Genomic DNA, 26,891 nt, shown 5'->3' on the forward strand with positions numbered 1-26,891 from the left:
TCCAAATATAATAGTTCGAATTAAATCTTAACGAAATGACTATTTTTTTCAAGTGTAATGCCAACTTTATTTTTGTGGACAACTCCTACTATTGTGGCCGGTTGCTAGTCCACAGGTCTTGCATGTTCGTTTCTTCTTACTTTGCTCCTTCATTGCTATCTCTTTAGCAGTCCTCATGCGTTTTCCTGACCCTTTGTTGCTTGAAACGGGTGGTGGGTGCATATTGACTTCCTCAGGTTGTGGGACGCCGCAGTATGACTCCATAATCACTTGTTTGCCTTGGTTGGTGCATCACTAACAACCGGCCCTGTGTTTTTGGTTTCCTTAAAACCTTCACGTGAACAAACCATCTTTTTCCTCAAAATGGCCCCATACCTGTTCTTCTTGTCGGAACTACGACGCACATCAAAGCCAGCTATAGATGTATACTTCATGTAGAATTCAATACCGTCGTCTAACTTTTTAAACATTTGACCTTGTGCCGGCTTAATGTTGGGGTCGCACTCAGTTAACCAAGTCTCGTTGCCGCCTGGTGATACGTCCATAACACATTCTCGCTGCCCGGCATCATCTTCCATGGGTAATGGACCTAACAAACAACATACATTAGTAAACTGGTAGTCTGTTCACGAACCACTGTTAGCCCAATATGCACCAACTACTTATGTACCACGCACACGTCACAATATTCTGAAATCATGGAGTTTCTGACTGCTACGAATACACCTACACGCACACACCTGTTACTACGGTTACTATGCACTCTCACACTTCCTCACGCGTTTTATCTCTTACCCGACATATGCACATTTATATGACCTATAATATCTTCCCTAATATCATGCTTAAGATTCCATAAATATAATGTCCATAATTAAACAACTAAATAGAATTACATTATGATCCTTGTGATTTCCAAATCTCATTACTTTATTACAAAATCTCATCTAATCTTGACCATTCATGGAAATGTAATCAATGGATATAAAGAGTTCTCATGTGCCCATGTGTCATGGGGTGTGCACCGGATTCGAAGCCTATATATATATATATATATATATATATATATATATATATATATATATATATATATATATATATGCCTAATAGCTTGAGTGTCCTATATGGCAAGTGCAACCCCTCAATTTTAATTTTTAATTTTTCTATACTTAGCATAGGCCGGGTTTTAGGTCTATGTTTTTCCATTGTCATTTCTAAATTTTGACTTTTCGCATTCTTCTCTCTTCAAGTAAGATTTTTTATTATTCAAGTCATCACAATCACGAGCTCAATTGGATATAAATTTGATTGTTAATTACTACCTAATAGTTATGAGGTTAGTGGATCAAATTTTATTTTAAACAAAAAAAAAAAAACTTATTTTATATAACAAAATTAAAAAATTCTCGGGCCTAGACCGGAACCACCCCCCAAGAGGCTCGGGCCCAAGACTGGGATCGGCCCGTGGTAGCAATTGTTATACCATGGAACAGAGTCTACCTTACATTGTGGATCTTGGTCTAAAATTATGTATCTCCCATTAACATATTTTATGCCTTCATTTAATAGATTATGTGCTTGTAAATAAATTGAATGCGCATAATATGTTAACTATAGACACATAATATATTAATTGCAGACATATAATATGTTAACTGCATATATATAATAGAGTTAATACCCGATTTGGTCTCTCGACTATTAGGATTTCACTACTTTGGTCCTCGACTTCTAAACTTGTTTAATTTCATCCCAAACTATGCAATTTTATATATAAAATAGTCCCTTGTCCGAACCAAAATAGTCCTGATTAGGACCACTTTAGTTAACAATTGCATAGTTGGGGATGAAATTGAGCAATTAAGTTTGGAAGTCGATGACCAAAGTAGTGAAATCCTAATAGTCGAGGGATCAAATCAGGTATTAACTCTACATAATATATGTCGTTAACATATTATGTGTATTCAAAAATTATTTTTTCGGGAGAAAAATGAGGGGGTGACCCAAAAGACATATGCACTCAATCATCCCTTCTACAAAGGGCATGTGACTTCAATTTATTTATAAATACATAATTTATTAATCACACACATAATATGTTAAATGCAGACACATAAATGTAATGTAATCCTGGTCCATGATATAATTTGTCCAAGGTAGGCCTAACACGGGACTGAGCCGAAATAATTCAGAGCCGATCTCAATCTGTGCTAGCCCAAGCCCAAAACTGGCCTAGGCCCAAACTTGGCCACACAATATGTTATATGTACAACAATTACTCTGTGGACTGTGGTCCACAAAGCTTTGTGGATCATGGTCCAAAACGGCAAACACTACAGTGGATCTAAATTGACACTGTCTCACGTATTATTTTTATTATATTATCAAATGAAACTGCAATTGAATTGAAATGAAACTGTAGTTGTGTTTAAATGAAATTGCAGTGTATACAAAATGAAACTGAATAACAATTTCACATATTTGTGTTAAAATACTATTTTCGATATATATCCGAAATATATATATATATATATATATATATATATATATATATATATATATATATATATATATATATATATATATATATATATATATATACGGAAAAGATATACAAATATATATCAACCAAAATTGGAACGTATAATCTTCAGATTATAATTTCAATCCACAACTAAATCAAATAGAGAGGATTTTTGCTTAGAAGCATAATCTAAACCGAAAGAAGAAGGAGATTGGCTCGTGTTTGGGTATAGGGTTTTAGCGCGAGTCAAGAGATCACTCTTTCCTTAAAACTTTATTTGCCACCTCCCAAAAGTGCTAGGAGCGTTGTGGCCTAGGTTTCCCAGGATAAAACGTGCTATGGTTGGTTCGACGTTTGAGCACCCAAACGAGCGAACCCGACGAACTAGAGCAAAAGCCTTGAACACAGTTAGGCAAAGAAAGAAGTAAAGCAGAGGTTTTGGAGCTGGAAAAACGTGCAACTGTGTATCTCTCTTGTTGTGTTCTTGTTCACTGTGTGTCAAAAAATCTGATGTCCTACTCCCTTCTTATATAGGGAGTGGTGTACTATAGCATTAAACAAGACCATTAAAACTTGGCTTTGTAACATCTGAAACAGCAAGCCATTTCATGGGATTTAAATTCAAAATTGAAATTGTAATTAATTTCGTAACTGTAGAATTGAACCCCATTTTTGTTTGTTGGCCTTCAGCTGGGCCGATCCCAGACTGGCTTAGTTTCGGCCCCAGGCCGAAACCATACTGCTTCAGTTTCGGCCTGGCCGAAACTAGTTCGGTCTTGGCCGAACCGAGTGTTGGAAAAAAAGTCACCGAAAGTTGGCATAATTTATACCGCAAGGCCAGCCAATTTCCGGAGGACATTCGTGTCCGCGCACAAGATCTCAGGCTTGAATCAAGCCTTTTCGATCTCGTTTCTCAATGGGTCTACTTTGATAATCAATATCTCATTCACCCATTATCCGTTTTGAACGTACAATATATCAATCTCTTCGTCTCACTACGAAGAACCCGAATCCACTTTGACTGGACCCAAATCAGAAGTGGACCCCACTGATAATTATACCACAAAATAACCACTTAAAATGTCATTTTAATTTTTAATGCTATTTTTCTAACATAATTTGCCTTATATGTATAGTCCAACTTGTGTGAGGTGTCAGTAGCTCTAGATTGTTCCATTTAGCCTTCCACTTATTAAGTTATTTTGCCTCAATATAGATAGCCATCCTCCTCTGTCATACTCAATAAAGCTTTGCACTCTTCTTCCTCACATTCTTCTCTCAAATGCTTCATTTTCTCTGTTAATTAAGTTGACATGAAGTTAAGAGATTCTGAAACCTTACCAGTTACCAAGTATGCCTCTAATATTGTACACGGAACTCACATGTTTTTTGAAATGATGAAATTACTCCCATTTAAAGACATTGAAATCGAAAACGAAATTTAGTACAGCATCCAATGTAATTAAAGGTTGGTTTCTGATCTGTTTGACTTCTTCTCTTACGTAGGAAACTAGGAAATTACCTTCCCCATTTCCCATATTTTTTGCAAGTATTTGATGATTTTCTAGAAGGTATTGATAGCAACACCCGTCTGAGATATGTATGTGAAGAATTTTTCCACTTGGGAGATTTAAAAGACATATATGAAGTTTTGAGCCAATTTTGAAACTTGTGCACTTCAATTGTCATATGACTAAAAGTGAATTTTTTTTTTTATTTTTTTGGGTTTCCATTTTAATTAGAAAATTGATAAATTTTCTATTTATTAGATATATGTCCTCAGCTTCTTGTTATTATATTATCTAGTAGTGAATAATTAAAGAATCAAAAAATACATTTTTTTCTACGTACACTTGTAAAGATAAAAGGATTTCTTCCATGCTTGATGTAACTCTAGTCGTAGTTCCTTTGGTAGATGCACCCTTGAGACCCCCTCAAGGTTGATAACTTCATTGTAGTTGTTGCATGATATAAGTTGTTCTGGAAATAATTTTGTAAAAAAAATTAAATAAAAAAAATTATAATTAAAATTAAACGACGGGGTGGCCGGTCATTTTATTTTTTTTAATTTTTAATTTTTTTAAAAAAAATTAAAAATTGTTTAAAAATTATTAAAAATGCCAACTCAGCTGCCACGTAAACAGATAACCTGCTAAAATTGATGGTAACCTGCTATCAGGTGAAATTGCATACATTTGAAGTGTTCAATTACATTATTAATTTTTTATTTACGACAAGACATCATAAAAGATAAACATATTAGATCAATGATTGGTATGAAACAGTTTACTCACTCAAAGAAAAGTTGATATGAAAAACTTTTTATGGACATACATATTGTAATTCACAATTCAATGTCTGCCACTTGAACATCCATTTTGTTTAAATATTCTTCAAGAATCTTTGTAAAAAAAATAAAATAAAATAAAAATAAAAAATAAAAAAATCACCAATAAGACATACTAGTCACGTATTGCACTATTGTAGAAATATGCAACCAAGCATATAAATATCACGATATATTTATTATTTAAAAAGATAAATTCACTTTTCTAACCAGCAAATTGACATTTAACCTTGAAGATGAAGACGATCGTCAACACATTTAACCTCGCGAGTATACATGCTTATAAATATTATTGTCACTTATTCATGGAATTTGTATTTTAATATGAAGAAAATAATTGAATTTCAAATGATTTTGAATTTTATAATTTGATAATTGTAGAATTTAAACATATTTTTAATTAGTTTTCATGTGAAAAATGAAAACTTGAAAATTTTGGAAAATTAGAGGTGTGAAATGGAAAACAAAAACTTTAAAAAAAATCAATAAAACAACAAAAAAATAATTAGAAAATGTTAAAGAAAATATGTAAAGAAAGAATAATTAATTTGACCAATAAATAATAAATATGATATATATAAATTATAATTTATTAATGGGAAAATGGCACTTTTTCCCCCTATGTTATATGCTTATAGCACTTTTTCCCCCTGAGTTATTCATGCATCCACATTTGCCCCCTCAATTATTATAAAAGTGGCGGTTTTTCCCCATGATAATATTAAATAGACATTTTTACCCTTAAAATACATATTTTATTTATTTCTCTTGTTCAACAAATTATTGTTTATACGTAGGGATGGCCACGGTTCGGTTCGAACTGAACCGAACACTATAGCAATCAAATAAAAAAAAATCGGTTATGATTCATAACATAACCCAATATTTGGGTTTCCGTTTATTAAAATTGTGAAGTGGAAAAAAATAGATTCTGAACCGTGAACCAGAGGTTCAAATCGGAACAACTACTAGCAATAGCTTAAAATTAGAATTATAATATTTGCAAATAGTGTATGTTTTTTTCGTATTTATATTGACTCTCACATATAAGTATATATAATCGCGATTTGGTTTTTATTTTGAATCGTTGTTTCACAATTTCTGATCCAATTTGAACTGTTGGTTCAAACTTTATTTTAAAATTTTATTTTTTTTATTTTTAAAGTATTCTAAATTCAACAATTAATGTATTTTATTTTTTTTAATTGTGGTTATAAATTGTTGGAGAAGTATAATAAAGGAAATATTTATTTTAAGGGTAAATATGTCCATTTAATATATCAGGGAGAAAAATTGCCACTTAAATAATATAGGGGGAAAAAGTGCTATAAATATATAACACAGGGGGAAAAAGTGCCATTTTCCCTTTATTAATTATGAGGATTTCCATAGTCATGTTTTGCTTTATCTATTTTAATTGGGATAAGGATAAAATAATATTTCAAATATTTACGAAAATAGTAATTCAACTATTGAACAAAAGATGTTCTAAATGTTTGGATAGTCAAACACGCTTAATTATTGAGCTTTTTGATTATCTAGTTGTCATATTCTTCTTAAATCCAATTGGTGATAAGTATGTAGACATTACCATTTCAACACATCCCTCCATTTAAGCCATATTGCCACGTCTCGAATCGAGCGACCAACAATCCTCCTCCCAACCTTCGATCACAAAGTCTAGTTGCGCAACATGCCTGACTCAATCCTTAGCCTCCGAGTCCATTATTCCCCCTCCCATATCTTGACTTGGCTCGACCTACGCTCATCCCATTAGGATTGGACTCGACTACTACCTTGCTATCGAATCCTTCTTAAAATCAATTGGTGATAAGTAGGTGGACATTAACCATTTAACATCATTCCTCCATGGTAAGCCACAACGCCACGTCTTGAATTGCGTAGGGACTGAACTCGGCCGACGCCCAACACTAAATATGCAGATACACTTGTAAAAAAAAGTACAATATTGTCATTTTAATATGTTACTTGTTAAAGAACTTGTTTGGTAAACAATGAATTCGTCAATTTTGACATTTTGACCAAGTCAAAATGCCAAAAGCTTTATTTTGTAAACATCGATTTTACTCCAAACCGCTGAAACCCCAAACGCTACAAATAGCCACGTTTAGAGTTTAACGTTTAAAAAAAAAAAGTTTGCATTTTCTCAAAACGCCCTATTAAAGTTCTGGAAGCCTCAAAGGCTTCCCTTCATTACTCATATGATGTGGGACATTGGATTGGTAATGAAAATGGATTTTTTTTTTTTTTTTTTTTTTTTGTAATGTTGGGACAATGACCACTATAATTACCATAACACCCCCCACTTATCAAAACGCGCTTAAATCTTTAAATCATCAGTAATTAGTCACTGTCGTTAGATTAAACTGATTCAACGACACAGATACGACTGCACCGCCGCACCTAATGCCACCGCCGCATATGAACATATATATATATATATATATATATATATATATATATATATATATATATATATATATATATTTCAAATTTTGTTATGTTGTTGTTATTATTATTATTATTAGTATTATTATTATTAGTATTATTATTATTATATTATTGTTGTCTTGTTATTTATTTATTTTTGTTATTTATTGTTTTTTTTTTTTTGAAACAATTGTTATTATTATATAAAATGTCTTTATAGGTCTTTTTACATGGTAATTGCTAATAGTAAACAACGAATTTTACCAAATATCTTTTTACAAATCGCTAATATAATCCGTTGGTCAAAACCGCTAACAGAATCCGCTAACTGTTAATCACTAATCAATCTACTAACTGATGATTGCCAAACAAGCTCAAAATTTGATGGTGTGTCATCCCTGTATAACTTTAAAGTTCGCATGACATCTATATGCCAAATTCATTAGGTAAAAATAAAATAAAATAAAATAAAAAACTCAAAGGTAGCTACAGTTGCCTTCAACTTCTTTATTTTCAAATGAAAACGATGAAGAGGCATCTAACCTATTAATTTTTTATGATATTTTTTGTGAACAATTCTTCATTTGTGAAGAGTTTCGTCATCATATCAAAGGCAAAGAATGTTTCTTTGTATCATGAGAGACTTTTCACATCTCCGATAACCTTTTATGGGAAGAGATTTTAATTTGCGAAAAGTTTCATCTTCATATTTAAAATGAAAATGCCTTTTTCATCTCATATAACTTTATTTGTCTCCGATATAAAGATGGAGGATGAAGAAATGCAATTACCTCTATTTGTTTTATATATTTTCAAATTGAATTAACTAAAAATTTAATTTTTAAGAAGTTTAAAACTTGTAATTGAATTGAAAATGTCTATTCATAATTATTGTTTTTTTTCCAGTACTACTTACTCTATTACAATAACCCACAACCCCCCATAGAGGCGTGCAACCTTGGTGCGATTAGACCACAAGGTCTTGGCCCCATAATTATTGCTTAGTTTATAAATAAAATTAAAGAGTATTGTTCATGGTTGTAAGAGACACTAGACGCTCATCGAACGGTGAATGGAAGCTTCAGTTCCTTAATAATTAATTTTTTTTATTACATTTGATTACAAAAATCATTAAAAGCCTAACCCTAGTCCAAAATTTAAGTCTAGCACAAAACATAAAATTTTAACCCAAGCCAAAACTCTCCGAAGACAAAAACCCTAATTTCCAAGTCTCAAAATTGTATATTTTCACCGATGAAGCATTGTCATCTCTCTTCAACTTCAGCAACAACCATGAGTAGATGACTTCCAAGCAGCGATAATGAGATGCAATGATGAGCTTTGATGCGCAAAGAAAATCAAACCGTCTGACAAGGCGATGGGCTCTGCAAAGGCGATGGGTGAGGCGACGAACTACGATTATGATGGGCAACCAAGTGATAGGCGACTGTGAGTGTGCAAACTTCAACGAATGCATTTGCGATTCACAAAGGAAAAAATGGCAACTTGCCTGATTAGTCGGACGATCGCTTAAATGGGCGCCTAGGTGGCCACCTAGGCCTACCTGTTTTTTTCAACACTAGTATTGTTACATCTCTTATAATTTTTTTAACAAATTATTCACTACTATTTTAATGTGTTTTTATTGTATTAGGTATATTTGTGTATATATATTTTTGGAAAAACAAGGAGGGGTTAAGCCAAACTTAAATAAAACACATATACTCATGCATCTAGAAATAACGTCAGAGAATAGCACGCCCGTTCTTCCTCTCTAAGTAATTTCATTATTGACTCTAGGGGATTCTCGAGCAATTTGAGGTCTCTCTCATGCACCATTGTTTCCTCATCCAACTTGTCGATTGTTCTTGTTCTGTTTAATCTATGAAGATATGTTAAATCTCTACATCCCACTCGTTTGTATATCATGTTTTGTCATCTAATCTTTTCTTTATCTGTCAAATATTTTACTATTATTGCGCAATATTTTTTAAGCGGCACTTTTTTATAACCTTCTTATCCCAAGGTTGAATTCCCAACCCTAAGCGCTTCCATAAAATTTTATCTTTTATCTAGTATTCTTCTTTAAAAACAATTTTGTATTTTGTATTTTGTTATAATACACTCGTGGTCCGTATGTTCTACGAACTTTTAGACACTGTATAATAAATGGTAGATGAGGCTTGAAGGACAGATCGTTGAAAGAGTTGTCTGATAATTTCTCCCGTAGATCAAAATCGACTCAGATTGAAATTCTTTCTTCCTGTAATCTAGGGTCCGAAACCCTAAGCCATACGCTTCCGACACTACATTGACGCATACGTACATTCCTTTCGTGTATCTCTGGTTTTGCTGATCTATGGTTCGTTTCTTATGCCTATAAACCTCTTCTGCTTTTGCTTATTTGAATTTTTCGAATCCATGAAACTTGGAGGCGGTGAGGTTGATGGTGGTTCTGTTTCGTTGATGTTGTTGTAGAATTTGAACCGATCATGACGATTCCAGATTCGATGTGTACGATGATGGAGAACGGATCGATTGAATTTCCCTGCACGCCGGAAGAAGAAAGGAGGATTATACAGGAGCTCACGAACAAGGCCGAGTTTAACCTGAAAGAGGGCGACTTGGTTTATGTTATTTCTACCAGGTAATTGTTAGTAATCTCTATGTTTGTTTGGATTTTTGTTCATATGAGACTGAGAAATGAACATTTTGTGTTTGAATGTTTGGGTTTGTTTGTTTGTTTTTAGAGTACTCGAGCTTGGTATTTTTTGTTGGCCTCAATGCTTTTAGATCAAAGTACCATAAGGTTGTTCATTTAGAAAAAATGATGTTCTAGTGAATTCTATGGAGGATATTCACCCCACATTTACTTGGTTGAGTTTCTTCATTAAGACAATAATTTATTTTTATTTTTCAAATTCTTATGTGGTTTCATATATATGTTCAGGTGGTACACGGCTTGGCAAAGATATACCGGGCAGCCTGTTGGTGCGTATACATTTGATCAGCCTTTGGAAGGGCCAAATACAGCTGAGAGACCTGGTCCAATCGACAATAGTGGTATTATTGCAAGAGGAAGTGATAGTGATTGTGATGATGCACAGCTTGTGAGAACCTTGCAAGAGGGGCTTGATTATGAGTTAGTTCCAAAAGAAGCATGGGAGAAGCTTTTTGAGTGGTAATAATCCTGTGTGGTGCTTTATGTGAATTTCCACAAAATGAAATTGATGTGCATTTTAGTGCTAGGCTGTCACTTTTTGTTGGATTGTTTAAAATTCAATAGCTTCAACTTCATGAAAATGAGTTTAAGAATAGATACTCCCAACTTCTCTAGATGCAATATGTCATTACAGTTTGAATTTTTCTTTGCGCTCATGATACTCCCAACCTCGCTAGATTAATAGTTAGGACAATCTTTGCTCAACTAGTAGATAGATACTTGCAGTGCATTTTGGTATTGGTAAATTTCTAAGAGTTTGGTTCCACTTTTTGTTTGAATTGTGTTGTCCTTACTCCTTAGGTACAAAGGAGGACCAGCTTTACCCAGAAAGGTCATTTCTGTTGGTGATAATAAGCAGTTAAGTGTGGAGGTCTTCCCACTATGTCTCAATATAATTGATTCCAAAGACAAAAGTGAAAAGGTCTTAAGGTTGAGTAAGAAGGTACTCTCTTTGTCTCATTTTACATGGCCTATTTACTAGTTATTTGTCAGACCAATCCTTCTTTCATTGCTTCTTTTCTTTAAAGGTTTTTTATAATTTATAAATTTGGTCTTGTTTTAAATAGAACTTTTAATGAAGTTTCTAAGTATATAAATTTTATTTACTACTACTGGATGAACTATTACAAAAGTTGAATTGTAAAGAACTTTAGTCAAACCTTGTTAACCGAGCCAAACACATAAAATGGGACGATAGAGTCTTACTCCCTGGTTCTAATACTTAAAACAACATGGTTATGCATCTAGGTAAAAGTTCTTATGTTTTGTAATATAATTTGATATCAATCTGTCATTATCCTCTATAAGCACGGTCTGCATGGGCACCAAATATGTGAGTAGTGTTCTGACGTGTGGGCACTACCAGATTGTATGTTAGTGTCATTTTATCGGGAAAACTGGTGAACTAATTGAACTGACTTTTGATGCTCTATATGTAAACTTGCCATATTTTATTGACCATGTTCCTTGCCTTTTGTGTCCCCTGGCTTCAGGATCACATATCTTTTTGTCCTTGTCTGATACAGCACACTCAATATTAGTGCCATTGTTGTAAAAATCGGCATAGGCAAGCATAAACATGTTAAACAGGAATATTATGGCATGTATAATTTCAAAATTTTCATGAGTGTTACCTTTGCCTTGCTTATGTCTCTTTATGAAGATCTTATAATTGAATATGCTATTGTTGGTTTTACACTGTAGTAGCATTTAACTGTTATTATGCATTAGGCCTCTTTGCGCAAACTTTATGAAAGAGTGTGTGGACTTAAAGGGATAGTGCTGGAAAAGGTATGTTTCTATTACAGATCAAGCAGTATTCCTTTATATTATTAAGCACCAAAGGATTCTTTATCTTCAACTCATTCTGTTTCACCCTGCATTTAACAGGCAAAAATCTGGGATTATTTTAATAAAAACAAGCATACATTATTGGCTGCTTCAGACCTAACGCTTGAAGAATCCAACTTGCAGATGGATCAAGATGTAAGTTTGCTATGTTGTACATGCACTCTGGACAGTTTTGACAACTGATTAAGTTATCTTGGTACTGCTAATATGTGGATTGTGGAGTGTGGCAGCCAATGAATAGTATTGGACATTAGATTGATTTTTCTTTTGCTGATACATCTTCGATATGCATGCTGTCAAATCTTTGTTCATTTTAATTTCTAACTTATGGCACATTGTGAACTCATTTTCTAACCTTTTTTTTGGCACTTGAATGAATTGATTATATTAAAAACCTAAATTGATAGAATCCATAAATAACCCAGGTCCCAGGGGTAATGACAAGATGCAAGGTGATTATATATTCCAAGAAGCATTTATACGTTTAACTAACATGCTCCTAGAACACATGAATTAAAACTGTTTGAGAAGGAAGCATCTTGTTACATACCATGTTTCCATTGTTTGAAGCTTTGCATTTTCATGTCCCTTCTTTTTGGCATTTTTGAGGGATCTGTGTGGTGATATAGTATAACGAAATTAGAAAATTGAATGCTTGGTAATATTATGATAATACATTATCTTGTATGTTGATCTTATATGATGTCCTAATAATGGATTATTTAATGGTGCACTTTCTATGAAAACTAGATAAATATCCCTTGTCGTGATGTCTTCTGAGTAGTTAGGTTTAAGTATTTTGTTACATGTATTTGTGGGCGTGTGTACATGTGCATATCACTATTTGATGGTAGCCTGATGGAGTGAACTTCTCCCAGATTCTTCTCGAGGTTCAAGCTGAAGGGGTTCAGCCTCCCAGTTTTGGCATGGATTCTACTGGAAACAACCTGGCATTAGTTCCAGTGGAACCCATGAGGTCATCTGTTACCATTGCAGGTGGCCCTACTTTGTCCAATGGTTTCTCTAATGGGTATACCTCCAGTATACATCAACAGAGTTCTTCAAGCTCCACACTTGGAGACATGGAGGATGGATATGAAAACCAAAGAAATACAACAAAAGGAGAGAGTGGGGGCTTGGCAGGGCTGCAAAACTTGGGTAACACCTGCTTTATGAATAGTGCTCTCCAGTGTTTAGTTCACACACCTCCACTTGTTGAGTACTTCTTGCAAGATTACAGTGATGAGATCAACAGGCATAATCCCCTAGGGATGCATGTATGTAGCTTCTTTTACCTAAAGTGATTTTTTTTTGAGATATGAAGCTGCACTTCATTTCTAATATCTTTTCTAGTTCTACAGGGTGAGCTTGCACTTGCATTTGGTGAGCTATTGAGGAAACTTTGGTCCTCTGGCCGGACATCAGTCGCTCCTCGTGCATTCAAAGGAAAACTTGGTCGCTTTGCTCCACAGTTTAGCGGGTATAACCAGCATGATTCACAGGTTAGAATTAATTGGTTTTGCCAAGGAATTCATTTTTCCTTTACACCATATGTTCTCAATTATTATAGCACACTCAAGATTACCAACTTGTTTCATATTTCATGCGTTTAACCATTTCTCCCTGTATGCTAATTCCAATGTTGCAGGCTAGGTGATTCTTTATATATGTGCATTTCTACACACTTTGAACTTTAGCTGTACATGTTATGGGTATTAGTTGTACTGGGTGCTATCTTCTTGGTGGTCATTAGTATCATATTTGTACTTACCAAAAAAGTCATTAGCCATCATGTAAATCAACCAGTCAGATTTTTTTTGCTCATTTGGGAAAAAAATTGACTTATTTCTTCTTAAAAAGAAATAACCAAATGGAGCTATAGATGTAATTAGTGCATTTCCATTTCCATTTCCAGGATGTGTGCTATGGCCAGTATAAGCTTTCTATTATGCCAATGTAGGGTTTTTTCTTAATGAATAGATGCATTTTATTCATGTAGTAGTAAGCAAACGGAAGAGGTAACGAGCTTTCATCTGTAGGAACTTCTTGCTTTTCTTCTGGATGGGTTGCATGAAGATTTGAATCGTGTTAAGCAAAAGCCTTATATTGAAACTAAAGATTCTGATGGCCGTCCAGATGAGGAGGTCGCAGATGAGTTTTGGAGATACCATAAAGCTAGAAATGACTCTGTAATAGTGGATGTTTGTCAGGTTTGTAGCTTGCCTTCTCCTAGACAAGCTATATTATTAGAAAATTTGGTTTCACTCTCAACTCTTGAACTTCTCAAATTTATAGTCTTATAAGTAATTACATAAGCTTTGACCAATTTTACTGCCCCAAAATGCATCTGCCACTTAAAAATATGACTTTGTTCTTGTTAAAATACTTATGTGAAATTCAAAGTTGTGGTTTTCAGGGTCAATATAAGTCAACATTGTGTTGCCCAGATTGCAACAAAATCTCAATTACATTTGATCCGTTCATGTACTTGTCCTTGCCTCTTCCTTCAACTGCCACCAGGATAATGACAGTGACTGTGTTTTATGGTGACGGAAGTGGCCTTCCAATGCCATATACAGTTACTGTTTCAAAACATGGTTGCTATAAAGATCTCTTACAGGCTTTAGGAACGGAATGTTGCTTACAGAGTGATGAATATTTGTTGCTTGCTGAGGTATATCAATTGCAGTTATATGTGCATATATGAACACACATATCATGTATCTGTATATGCTTTTGAATGCTGTGTGTGATTCCTTGTATCTTTACTTTTCGTGAAGGTTTACGACCATCGAATTTTTCGATACTTGGATAACTCTTCTGATCAGTTGCATTCAATTAAAGATGATGAACATATTGTTGCCTATAGACTTCCCAAAAGAGCAGCAAGATTAACAAAACTGGAGATTTGCCACCGGTTCCTGGAAAAGTAAGCTTAGGCTCTTGGTTTTGCACATTGATGTGATAGAACATTCAATCTTTTCTTTTGTCATTGGGAGATACTTTTTCAGTAGTTCCTCGTACTCATCCTACTCTTAACTTCTTAAGCATGAAGGAACTATTTAATTATGAATGCGACCTTGGTTCAAGTTCTCATTTTTTGCAAGTATAGATAGATTTCTGCATTTTTTAGTTACTACATTATTAACAGAAAGCTCATAATTCTATAAAATATAAAATTGTTTTGCAAACTTCCTTCTAAAGTTCTATGAGTTAATACCATATGACATCCTCCGAGTATAGTGGTTTGACCACGTTTAGTCCTAAACTTTTAAATTGACCATCTGTGGTCCTTCAACTTTCAAATTTAACCATTCGTGGTCCAAGTTAACCACCCATGGTCCTTCAACTATTAAATTTTAACCGACCATGGTCCTTTCAAGAGGACCATGACTAGTTAAATTTCTAAAGTTGAAGGACTGTGGGTGGTTAACGTGGACCACAAATGGTTAAATTTGAAAGTCGAAGGACCACATATGGTCAATTTGAAAGTTTAGGACTAAACGTGGCAAAACCACTATACTCGGAGGACCCCATGTGACATTAACTCAAAGTTCTAAATACTTCCCCTGATCATGTAATGCGCTAGCTTGCCTGTCTCTATTTCTTTCTCTATGTATATATTTATGTATGCATATATCTACATACATATAAATGCCTATATTTTAATTAATTTATTTATTTTTTATAAATGTAATCCATATCACATCATGATAGTAGTATGCTCCTATTGTAGATGTAGCATAGAGAGCTCGAAGGCTGGAGAGAGGAAGCTCTTCTTGACACCACTTGTTACTTTCTTGGAGGACCCTGTGACTGGAGTCAATATTGATCTTGCTGTTGACAGAATGCTTTCTCCTTTAAGAAGAAAATCATACTTCAAGACCCATGATCTTGGGTATAGGGAAAATGGCTCTGCCTCAGAAGTTGTAGAACCAGGGAACAACTGTAGCACCCAGTCTGATTCTATTGTTAAATCTGCAGATGATATAGAACCAGAAGGAAGTTCCCGCAGTGAGTTGTCGTTTCATCTTTGTATAACAGATGAGCGGGGTTCAACCTGCCGGCCAATTGTGAATGATACACCAATAAAACATGGAACTGGTGGAATTGTAAAGGTGTTTCTGGACTGGACTGACAAAGAGCACGAATCATTTGATCCCAGCTATTTGAAGGATCTTCCTGAAGTACACAAAAGCGGACTCACTGTGAAAAAAACTAAGCCGGAGGCTATTTCCTTATTTTCCTGTTTGGAGGCATTCTTGAAGGAAGAACCTTTGGGACCTGATGATATGTGGTAAGTTGGAAGGTACTCGTGTTACTGAAGATTTTTGTGCTCAAAATTTTCCCTATTAATCTTATTGTTGTGCTTTGCCACTTCTAATGCAGGTATTGTCCTCGCTGCAAGGAACATAGACAAGCAACCAAGAAGTTAGATTTGTGGAGGCTGCCTGATATACTTGTCTTTCACTTGAAGCGTTTCTCGTATAGTCGCTGGCTGAAGAACAAGCTTGATACCTTTGTGAACTTTCCCATTCACAATCTTGATCTAAGCAAGTATGTGAAAAGTAACACTGCATCCGAGGGTGCACATGTTTATGAGTTGTTTGCCATCAGTAATCATTATGGTGGCCTAGGTGGTGGGCATTACTCTGCTTACTGCAAGGTATCTGCATTAAGCCCTTTTGTTCTAGAACTCATCATTTAATATGTTTATACACTTGTTTTTGATTGGGGAAGTTGTGTGTTGTGCCTAGGTGTTTCATGATCAGCTCGATTTTATTTCATGGTATTCTATTTCAAATCCTTTTGCAGTTAGTCGATGAGAACAAATGGTATCATTTCGATGATTCCCATGTTTCTGCTGTTGCCGAGTCTGATATAAAGACATCAGCTGCCTATGTGCTCTTCTACCAACGAGTTAAGGTGCAAGAAAACGGAACGACTGGAGGACCATCCCACAGTCATACATCATGAAGGCTTTTGCTTAACGTCTGTTTGCCATAATCTATTATTTGGTGCTTCACTTCTTCGAAGGAACTATCAACTCGAGCAATACTTACACACCAAGCGGGTATACACGAAGTTGTAGCTCACTTGGTTTGCCGCCTTGCCGGTGTATGATGGAGACAATAGAAAGCATGCTTTAAGGTGAAGCATATGCAGTTTTGTGGAGCAGCTAGGGCACAGAGGGATAGGGGAGAGTCTTAATGGAAGCAAGAGTTGTAGTATTGTAGACTAGCAGCAGGGGCCCTTTTTCAGATTTAAAAATTAATTATTTTATCGTTATTCGAAAGGCATAAAATGGTTGCATTTTCTTATGGCTCCGTATTTATTACTGTATTCTTTTGAAAAATGGTAGTGTCAGCAAGGCTTGTAGGAATGTTTGGGGGGTAGGGGATAGAAAAACCATTTATAATGGGTATTTCCTACTCTGATATTGAATTCTTGCAGAGTTTAAACCCCATGGATTTCAAATTGGTTGCACATTTTATTTCATTTTCTTATATATTTGGCTTTTGAATTCAGATTCTAGTCTAATGTCATGAATTTGGAAGTCCCCATGTTGCCAGTTTTAGGCAATTAGCAAAGATGTGCTGATTTTTGCTCACATGAACTTGTCAATTTTAAATTTTAAAATGAGAAATTCATGTATCTAGGAATTAGCGTGGAATCGTGGAGTCGTGGACCTGTGAGCATAACTTCACGAACCTTATTTGATAACGTAGTTAGTTTATCAATTTAACTATTATTAACTGTTTGACTAAATATTTGTTATAAGTGATTGATTAATTAGCTTTTTGCCTCATCCCGCCTAATTGTATTTCGGAAAAACTTTTTGTAACATCTTATTACTGTAAAATGTTAAAATTCAAAAAGTTACTTAAAAAAAATCTTTTGATAAGCTTTTTGAGAAAATCATTTTGTATGTAATCAACTATAATTAACAATTAATTTATAAAATATCTCTTTACAATCAGCTAATAGTATCAACTATTTAACTATAATCAGTTAATAATTATTTACCAAAAACCCCCTAAATAAATAATGTCATTTGGAGGATGAGAAAGACCACCATTAATTTTTTTGACTAATTCCAATTGCAATTGGAGCCTCCTAAGTGGAGATTGAAGCTAATGTGATACAACTCTGAGGTTGTATGGATTACTCTTCTTCGAGTCAAGAGCTTTACTTCAGACAAAGGAGATCAACAAGAGAATGTCACCAGATAATTCATTAATCAGTGCCTTCATCAAATACATATGTATCTATTTATACCGGATAATATAAAACTACCCACTACCTAAGTGCCTGTAACTACTTAAGAAGGTGGTTATCCCACTACAATAATAATAATAATAATAATAATAATAATAATAATAATAATTCATGGTTGTATCACAATGTTTATGTTGACTAACTTGGCAACATCTTAGAGCATATAAACTTGTAAGATTAGGAAGAAGAGAACACAGAAAGATGGATTTGATTTTAATAATTTGTATGATGGAATTTTTTTAAAAAAAAATATCCTAATGAATGTGCTATGACTTTACTATCAGCATTTTTATGAATAGACAGCATCTAAATGCAGTCTGCTAAAGGTAGAATATAGCAAAATCATCTCATCAAAAGTTGGTGGAAATCAAAGCACAAAACCACAAGAGGCCATTATTGTTTATTTATATTATTATACATTTGGCCTGCTCAAGTGCAAAGTTCCCAATATCTTAAAACACCAAACTAGTTAGTTTCAACTCTCTCTATTTACTACCAAAAAACAATAAAGAAAGAGTCCCCTCCATTGGCTCCTTTCATCACCTCATAATGCTCAAGAGCCACCAAAACGCCTCTGCTCTTTCAACATATATAAAACTTTATTAGTTTCATATGCCAGCTTAATCGAGCTTATGGTATCTCATGGAGTCGCGACGTTTTCCTTTGCAAGTGGCGCAATTTCCTCTCCTTCAACCCCGGCCTCGCTCCCAGCAACTCCTAAGTTCAACAGCATTGTTTCCCAATTCTTGGCAGGTCCCTGCAACAAAAAACCAGTTATTAGCACCTTCGAAACTGTACACAAGGAACTGTTATTTCAACCCGGGCAATAAGATTGCCTACCTTCCAGGAAAGCTCTTGTGACATGCAGTTCTGGATCATTTCGGCGAATGCAAGGGTTCCGTACACTGCAAGTGCTCTTTCGACAGTGGTTATCACCTTCAGCACGTCCTCTGGGTCAACAGTTTCACACTGAGCACAAGCAAGAACGAAACTTCGTTACCTCTTGTTATTATTACGAGATAATAACATAATTAATAGACGGATAAAAAAGGTATTATGTCGAGAATCGCATAATACCTTGACGTTGAAATCCCCCATGTGGAACCCTGTATAACCTTCTTTCACGGTGTCAACAAGTCCGCCAGTTGAGGCACAGATGCACGGCTGATAAAATAAGAGAGAACATATTGGTTTATAAGGCCATAAGTTAGACTAGTTAATTGGTTGGATTCAATCTTTTAGTGTGGTTTGGCTCATGTGCATTATAGCCTAGTTGAGTGACCCTGACCCAATCTTAGAATTTAAGAGATAGGTTTAAGTTTGTCGGGTTTCTTACTGTTCCATATCGCATAGCATGCAACTGAATGAGACCACACGGTTCGAATCTGCTCGGGATCATCATAAAATCAGCACCCGCAGTAATCATGTGAGCCAAAGGAACGTTGAACTTTGCCACTCCTCTAGCTTTGTCCGGATACATCACTTCAAGCTGCTCAATCTCCTGCTCAAATTTCTTCTTCCCAGTTCCCTGATCGAAAAACAAAGATTTCATCATTGGTTTCGCAGAAGGGACGGAGGACATAAGAAAAGCATGGATTTAGAGTTCAAATTAGCACTTACGAGAATCACTATCTGAACATCCATTGTAATGAACTTAGAAATCGCAGCATAAAGAATGTCCGACCCTTTCTGCTCTTCAAGTCTGCCAATAAAACCAATCAACGGAACATTCCTGTCGACCGGCAAACCAACTGCCGCTTGAAGAGCTTCCTTCAACAACGGCTTCGCTTGCATAACCTATAATAAAGCATAATTCCAATTGAGCAAAACTCCCGAAATTCAATACCAAATGAGAAGAATGTAGACGAAAAGTGCTGGCTATCTTACAGTTGTGATATCATAGTTAACAGCAAGGTACTTGTCGGTTGCAGGGTTCCACTCTTGGGTATCCATTCCATTACAAATACCAGTGATGCCACAGTCTCGGATATGGGTATCCAATTCCACGCCCTTCGAAACGCTAGAAACAAGCTCCTTGGCGTAGTTTGGGCTCACAGTAACAACCCTATCCGCTTCACGTATTCCAGCTTTCATCCAGTTTATCTTTCTCCCCTTCACCGGCTTCTCATACCTGGCAATATCGAGAACGAATTGAACTCCGAGATCAAGGAGCAAGAATCAAGATACATATTTCATAATCTTAGCTAAAAGCATCTAATTAGTAATTCCTACCCGTCAATAAAATCAAAAGAGCCCTTGTACTCGTCAGGCAGATTCAGAAGAGAAAAGTCTGAAGAGGCGAATCTGCCTTGGTAGGCGATGTTGTGAATGCAGAAAGCAACCTGGAAACAACATTTTAGCAAATAGCGGGAACACATATAAGTATAGTCCTCGTGATTAGGTTAGGATTAAACGTGGAAAACTAGGCATTACTACCTTGGCGTTCATGTAGATTCCTTGCGACTGGTACATGCTTTTCAGATAGCACGGAAGGAGAGCGGTGTGCCAATCATTGGCAATGAAAACAACATCCTCACCTTCATAAACGATAATATTATGTTAAATCTTTCCACACTTAATCTCGAGTACTTCTAAAACCTCTAGAAGAAGAAATACCATAAGGTCCAGTGAAGTATTCGCTGGAGTTAAGATTCAAAACTCTCGGTGCCTCAAGTGCTGCCTGAAACCAACACAAGTTGAAACGCTAAATAACGTGTACTCATGTGAAGCCTAAGATAAACACATAGACATTATGTATTACTTGGCACAACAAACTGAACCGCAACTGGTTGTCCTTGTAATCTTTCCCAGCCATGGGGCCATAGAGCTTAGATTCCGTTTTTCCCCAAACCTAAACAGCACAGATCGAAAGCATTCATGTCGATTAGTAGCTTATAATGAGTCAAAGGATTCACTGGTAACATACACCATAACTCTGGAAAATTCATGAGTCTATACTCTATACTAACCTTCTCCAGGAACATAGGATGATCCACAAAAACACGATCAACTCCACGTTTGTATGAATGGAAGAATCGGACAGGTTCAATTCTGTCTCCAACTTGTAGCTACAAGATACATATAAAGCACTCAATACTTGACTTGTTTATTTGGTTAGACCACAAGATGTCCTAAGCAGACCCTAACTGTAAGAGACGCCTTTAAGCCCGTACCATACTCGGACTAATCCGAGCGCCTAATTATAAGGGGCAAAGTGTTGGCCAGATTGGTTTTCCCATACCATACTAGACTAATCCCCATTCACACGGGGCCGGCCCAATTATAAGGGGCAAAATGCCGACCAGATTGGTTTTCCCATACCATACTAGACTAATCCCCGTTCACACCAAGCTGGCCCAATTAGAAGGGTAAATGGGGCAAAGTGCTGGCCAGATCTGAGGGGGTTCGAACTCTCGAACTCTCGTAAGGGACAAGAGTGCACGGCCACTCATGCCAACCAAGCTGGTTAATACGGTTAATATACTTGACTTGTTGCATAGAAGAAATTTAGCACAAACATATAAAAATGGCAGAAGATTACCTCAACAATCACACAGGTATCCCAAGCATCTTTGTACTGGTCATAACGGGGACACACTGTCATAACCCTATGCCCGCGTGCCTGGAAAATGGATGTGAATTAGCAATGATTCAATCTTCAATTCAACCATGTATGGCTAATGAAACTATAGAATGGAAATGCATCAGAGATGAAATGAAATGTGAGACTTACAGCCAAGGCTGGTGGCAATCCTCCAAGAACATCTCCAAGTCCACCAGTTTTGCACCAGGGACCCACCTCACATCCCACAAAGATCAAGTTCATCCCTCCTTGTTGTTTACACACAATAGTCCCTGCTGCCATTCCACCCTCATTTTTCCTCCCATTTTTGCTGGGTTTCTTGGCACTGGTCCTCAATTGTAACATGTCAATCTTGTTCACAGATCTCAACCCATTGTGAGTCACAGCTTGGCTCCTCAGGGCTAATTGACCCAACCCCACTTTTGATTCTCCAGAAGTGGCACCCCCACCCCCACAGACATGAGAAACAAAGTGTGAGGCAGTTATAGTAGCCATCAGTCACACCACACTACACCCTAGAAAAGAAGGAACAATTAGCAACTCATTTTATAAAGCTCAATAGTGTCATCAACTTCTGCCCATCAGAAAGTAGAGACACAAGACTGGAGCTTTTTATCAAGAACGTAACAAAGGCATCTCTTTTATCTAAATCATCAAGCTTTAGAAAACAACCCATCAAAGATCTTGAATCTAGAATGCGAAAAAAAAAACAAGATTTGGCATGCACTAGCATCATAAGTAGAATCGAAAAAGCAGATCAAAAGAGAAAGCATCACCACGTACTTATTGACAATATATACCATGCAAAAACAGCGGATAAGAGATTAGAACATATGAAAACAATTGGGTATGAATGGGAAGAGATTAAGATTGGAAAGATCCGGAGAAATGCAGAAAATTTCTCAAAATCAGTTACTATTATCACTACCGCTACTATTAACCGAGGTCCAAAAGGGACCAAGAATCGTAACGGCACTCACCGCTTCACTGGAAACTCCGCGGCGGATCAACGGCGGTTATAGCAGACTGTGGAAGAACTGCACGGGTTAGAGGTGAAGAAGAAGAAGCATGGAGAGAGCGGCTACAATTTGTAGCAGTGGGTGGCAACTTGGGAAACGAGGGATGACACGTGGGCGGTGGAGAATTCATGCGGATCCCCAGGGGGCCCCACTGGGTCAGTGGGAATATGCTACGAAATTTGAGGTACTTATTTGCAATTGTGACCCCCGAAAGTGGGGCCCAGTGAAATTTGAGGCCCTTTTTTTGAGGCCCTTTTTTTGAGGATCATTGGGAATATGCTCGAAATTTGAGGCCCTTTTTTTGAAATTGCGTGGAGAGATTTTTTTTGGGCCGTCAACTCCAAATATGGCAATGCGACAAAAGGAGAAATACAAAACTCTCCTTGTGGAGATGACAAGATGGGGCCCGCACTTTCAGATCGCCAGAAAGATGAACGGTGAGAAGTGAGAACGGACGACATTTCATGTGACGTCCCGACCACCTTTTTCTTATTGTTTGCAATACATCCTCTCTCTCTTTCCAAGAAGATTTTTTTTTTTCAATAATAATAATAGTACACATTTTAAAAACCACAACTCTCCTAGTTATAGAAGACTATGGCCCTGTTTTGTAAAATGGCGGTTAGTTGATAGCTGATTGTGTTAATTAAAAGATATAAATAGTTGATAATATTAACTGGTTTGGTAAATTAGCTGTTAGTTGATAGCTGTTTGGTATAATTTCTTTTCTTAAAAAGCTAATTGAAAAAGTTGTTAAGAGTAGTTTTTTTAATTTTAGCATTTTGGTGTTGCAAAAAGCTAATTAACCAAACATTTATATTGATATTTTAACTATATCAAACAATTAATAGTGGTCAAATAAGCCAAAATTGACCTATAAATCAATTTTTTACCAAATAGGGTCATATATCAATGTGTTTGCATGGACCCTCGTTATAGAGGACTATATCAATGTGTTTGCATGGACAGTTCATTTAGTCACGTAAAGTTTAGAAAGGATGATTATATCAATATTATTATTCGCATGGACAACTTAGTTGCTCAGTTAGTCACGTGAAGTTTGGGAAGAATGACTACCAATGTTATCTGCATGACAATTTAGTTGGTTATAAAGATAAAGTTTGAGAAGAATGACACGCATAGACAACTTAGTTGGTTATAAAATGAGTTAATACCCAAAATCGTCCTCGACTATAGTGGTTTTTCTCAATTTCGTCCTAAACAATATTGTCCCAGACTTTTGTGTTTCGCTCAATTTAGTCCCAGACTTTTGTGTTTTTGCTCAATTTAATCCCTCATTTGTTATTCTGTCCATTTAGTGTTAAATAAATAGACAATTCAGTAATTTTAATATTGGCATCTCTTTACTCATAGACATGTGAACTGCGAAATCCCTTTTTTTTTTACGAAGTACTCCCAGAATTACTCCTAAAACTGCGAATATAAAATTTGATTTGCAGGTCCGGGAGTAATTCTGGGCGTAATTCGTACAAGAAAGAGGAATTTCGCACTTCACAAGTTGAAAGTAAAGAGAGATCAATATTGACGTTACTGAATTGTCCCTTTATTAACACCAATTTGACGGAATAACAAATGGAGGACTAAATTGAGCGAAACACAAAAGTCTGGGACGATATTAGGTCACCAAAGTCGTTTAGGACGAAATTGAAAAAAACCACTATAGTCGAGGACGATTTTGGGTATTAACTCGTTATAAAATAAAGTTTGAGAAGAATAATCAGAGATCAAGTTTCACCAACAGTAATGTGGGAGCAACCCTTTTGTGCGCAGTAAGCAAATGTCTAACCTTTGTTATTCATCTGAATTACTATGATATACATCCTCTCAGATGCTCTGTCAGGTTGAAGTGTGAGAAGTTGTTGGATTGAGGATTTAACCTTTTTGGGAAGGACTATACCAATGTTTTAAGAAACAAATACACATACAAAGAGAATGAAAATGAAAATAGGACAATATTCACATATCAAATCAAAGCTTCATCAACGTGCCATAAATTACAGGCCTCTAGTTTTTTATTTTGTTCATTTCCCCTTGTCCAAAAAAAAAAAAAAAAAACATGAAAAATAAAAATCAACCCAGAACCCAATTGGAATTTCAAACATTCAGATTGTGAACAAGATTCATTTTGCCAGAATGCTACCAGTCAATCACTAGAGTTTCTTCCAAGGGGCCATTCTTAGCCCTCTGTCTTCTATGGTACACAATACTCCTAGTCTCACCACTTCACATCTCAGTCATAGTTTAAAATCCAGGAAAAATGGCAAAAATCATCAAAACCACATATTAATCTCCCACTAAAGATTCAATCTCAACCAATAAAAATACTTCTGGCTTACACTTAACGAACTGTCTAAAATAACACAAATGCAAAAAATGATTCATGTGATTTTATCATCATAATAGAATCAGGCAAAGAAATCTCCAGGAATATGCTACATGCACATTGAGTGCAAGGGTCTCTCCAGATTTGGCAGGACACGTTGTACTCACAGTGCTAGTATCAATTGTCCCCATAAACATCCCCTTTCTGCATATTGAACAGCAAGAATCATACATTCATACAATCAGTGCATTAATCAAACCAAACAAGTAATACAAGGATATAATCCATAACACATCTGCTCGACTTATCGGTTCTTTCATTTAGCCAGCTGACATGGAGTAAAGAAATCAAAGAATATAACCTTCTGACAGCTTATGATACAATAGAAACATCTGTAGAAAAGTAAATTACTCTTGGATTTTAGAGGTGAAAATACAAAACCAGGAATTGGTGTGTAAAGCAGGAAGATTGTGTCACCAAACAGGGAAAAAGAAAATTAAGACAAAAATGTAGTTCTCACTTCTCAGTTCATTGAATCAATCAACTAGAACTAACCAAACACAAACACTATCACCCACAGTTCACACAAATCAATGAACATGAAAATTTCAATAAATTAATTAACCAATGCCTCTATCGCTACAATCTCCTCTATTTTGCTTAACACCAGGTATGCAGTGATCATGACCACATGAACCAAATCTGAGTTCACCTATGGGCCGTGATTAGAGTCTCAATGAATCTTAGGCCATCAAACCTTGGTGCAAATTTCTCCCCATTAGATAACTTCTCCAAATTTGACGAAGATGAGCTCTTCCGTAAATCAGTCATTCCATGTTGTTCTGATGGAGAATGGCGATAATATGACTGCCCCTACAATATATATGAATTCTATTTAGAACATTTCAGCCAATAATGTAATCATTCCAAAGACCCAAAAAAAAATCCCTTAAAAAACTCTAATACCATTTGGTTTGGTTTGGTATGATACTGCAACGTGTTCCAAGGAATTCAAGTCCAAAAAAATAGTAATTTTGCAATGTCTCATATACACTGGAATGTGTTAATTAAATCCAAAGAATGTAACTTCGGTATGCTTGGCATATATGTTACTTTCATAAGATTTTTTCATTAATTTCTTGATTTTCCCTTATGTATTGAAAAGGCCTGGGAGGAATTTATCACATATCAAGCTTTCACCTTTTACAAGCTTATGCCACTACTATCATTCTAACAAAATATGTTCTTTATTCTATAGAATGAATTAAATTAAATATATATTTTTTAACCTAAACAAGTGTTAAGCAGTAATACTTAAATAGGTGAAATCTCTTAAAGTCACATCCAAGAAGTCATTTATGACCCCAATTTCTGGAGCATATAAGAGAGGCCAAATCTAATCAAGCCTGAGAAAGGGCTATCCATGTCCCGAATGATGAACATGAACAAGTTCAGAGGTGGACAGGTGGTCAAATTTGATTGGATCCGGTGAACTACATGCCATTCACCTTGCCATAAACAAATTATACAGCAATATGAAGTTCAAATACTGAAACAATTTAGAACTGGTTTCAACAAAGGCGTTCACAATTCAAAGCTTGGAAACTTAAATAATTGGGAGCGTTAATGAATAAAAGAAAAAAAAAACATAACTGAGTAATTACCTCGTTGGAACGAAGGTTGAGGTTGGACTCATTATCACAGGAGGGTGCGGCGAGAGCCGCGGTGGAAGCTGCGAGCACCGAGGCAACGAAAGTACACGAAGCCTTCA

General features: G+C 35.7%; 2 protein-coding genes across 2 annotated transcripts; one reads left to right on the forward strand and one right to left on the reverse strand.

Moving 5' to 3' along the window:
* Positions 1-9,460: 9,460 nt before the first annotated feature.
* On the forward strand, positions 9,461-17,402 carry LOC109157096 (ubiquitin carboxyl-terminal hydrolase 9-like). Its single transcript, XM_019304968.1, has 14 exons — positions 9,461-9,684; positions 9,801-9,969; positions 10,273-10,503; positions 10,846-10,987; positions 11,776-11,835; positions 11,935-12,030; positions 12,774-13,172; positions 13,257-13,397; positions 13,935-14,105; positions 14,312-14,569; positions 14,676-14,824; positions 15,632-16,192; positions 16,285-16,561; positions 16,711-17,402. The coding sequence occupies exons 2-14, from the start codon at positions 9,815-9,817 to the stop codon at positions 16,870-16,872; spliced, it is 2,802 nt and encodes a 933-aa protein (XP_019160513.1). The 5' UTR covers positions 9,461-9,684; positions 9,801-9,814; the 3' UTR covers positions 16,873-17,402.
* Positions 17,403-18,537: 1,135 nt separating this feature from the next.
* On the reverse strand, positions 18,538-22,837 carry LOC109157098 (granule-bound starch synthase 1, chloroplastic/amyloplastic). The gene is made up of 14 exons (XM_019304969.1): positions 22,738-22,837; positions 21,908-22,272; positions 21,716-21,796; positions 21,144-21,242; positions 20,936-21,025; positions 20,791-20,854; positions 20,611-20,711; positions 20,407-20,516; positions 20,062-20,305; positions 19,795-19,971; positions 19,511-19,702; positions 19,252-19,338; positions 19,015-19,143; positions 18,538-18,931 (listed from the first exon to the last, which is right to left on the reverse strand). The coding sequence occupies exons 2-14, from the start codon at positions 22,250-22,252 to the stop codon at positions 18,815-18,817; spliced, it is 1,836 nt and encodes a 611-aa protein (XP_019160514.1). The 5' UTR covers positions 22,253-22,272; positions 22,738-22,837; the 3' UTR covers positions 18,538-18,814.
* Between the last annotated feature and the right edge of the window lie 4,054 nt (positions 22,838-26,891).

The sequence above is a fragment of the Ipomoea nil genome, unplaced genomic scaffold (assembly GCF_001879475.1).
Source record: "Ipomoea nil cultivar Tokyo-kokei standard unplaced genomic scaffold, Asagao_1.1 scaffold2761, whole genome shotgun sequence".
Taxonomy (NCBI): Eukaryota; Viridiplantae; Streptophyta; class Magnoliopsida; order Solanales; family Convolvulaceae; genus Ipomoea; species Ipomoea nil.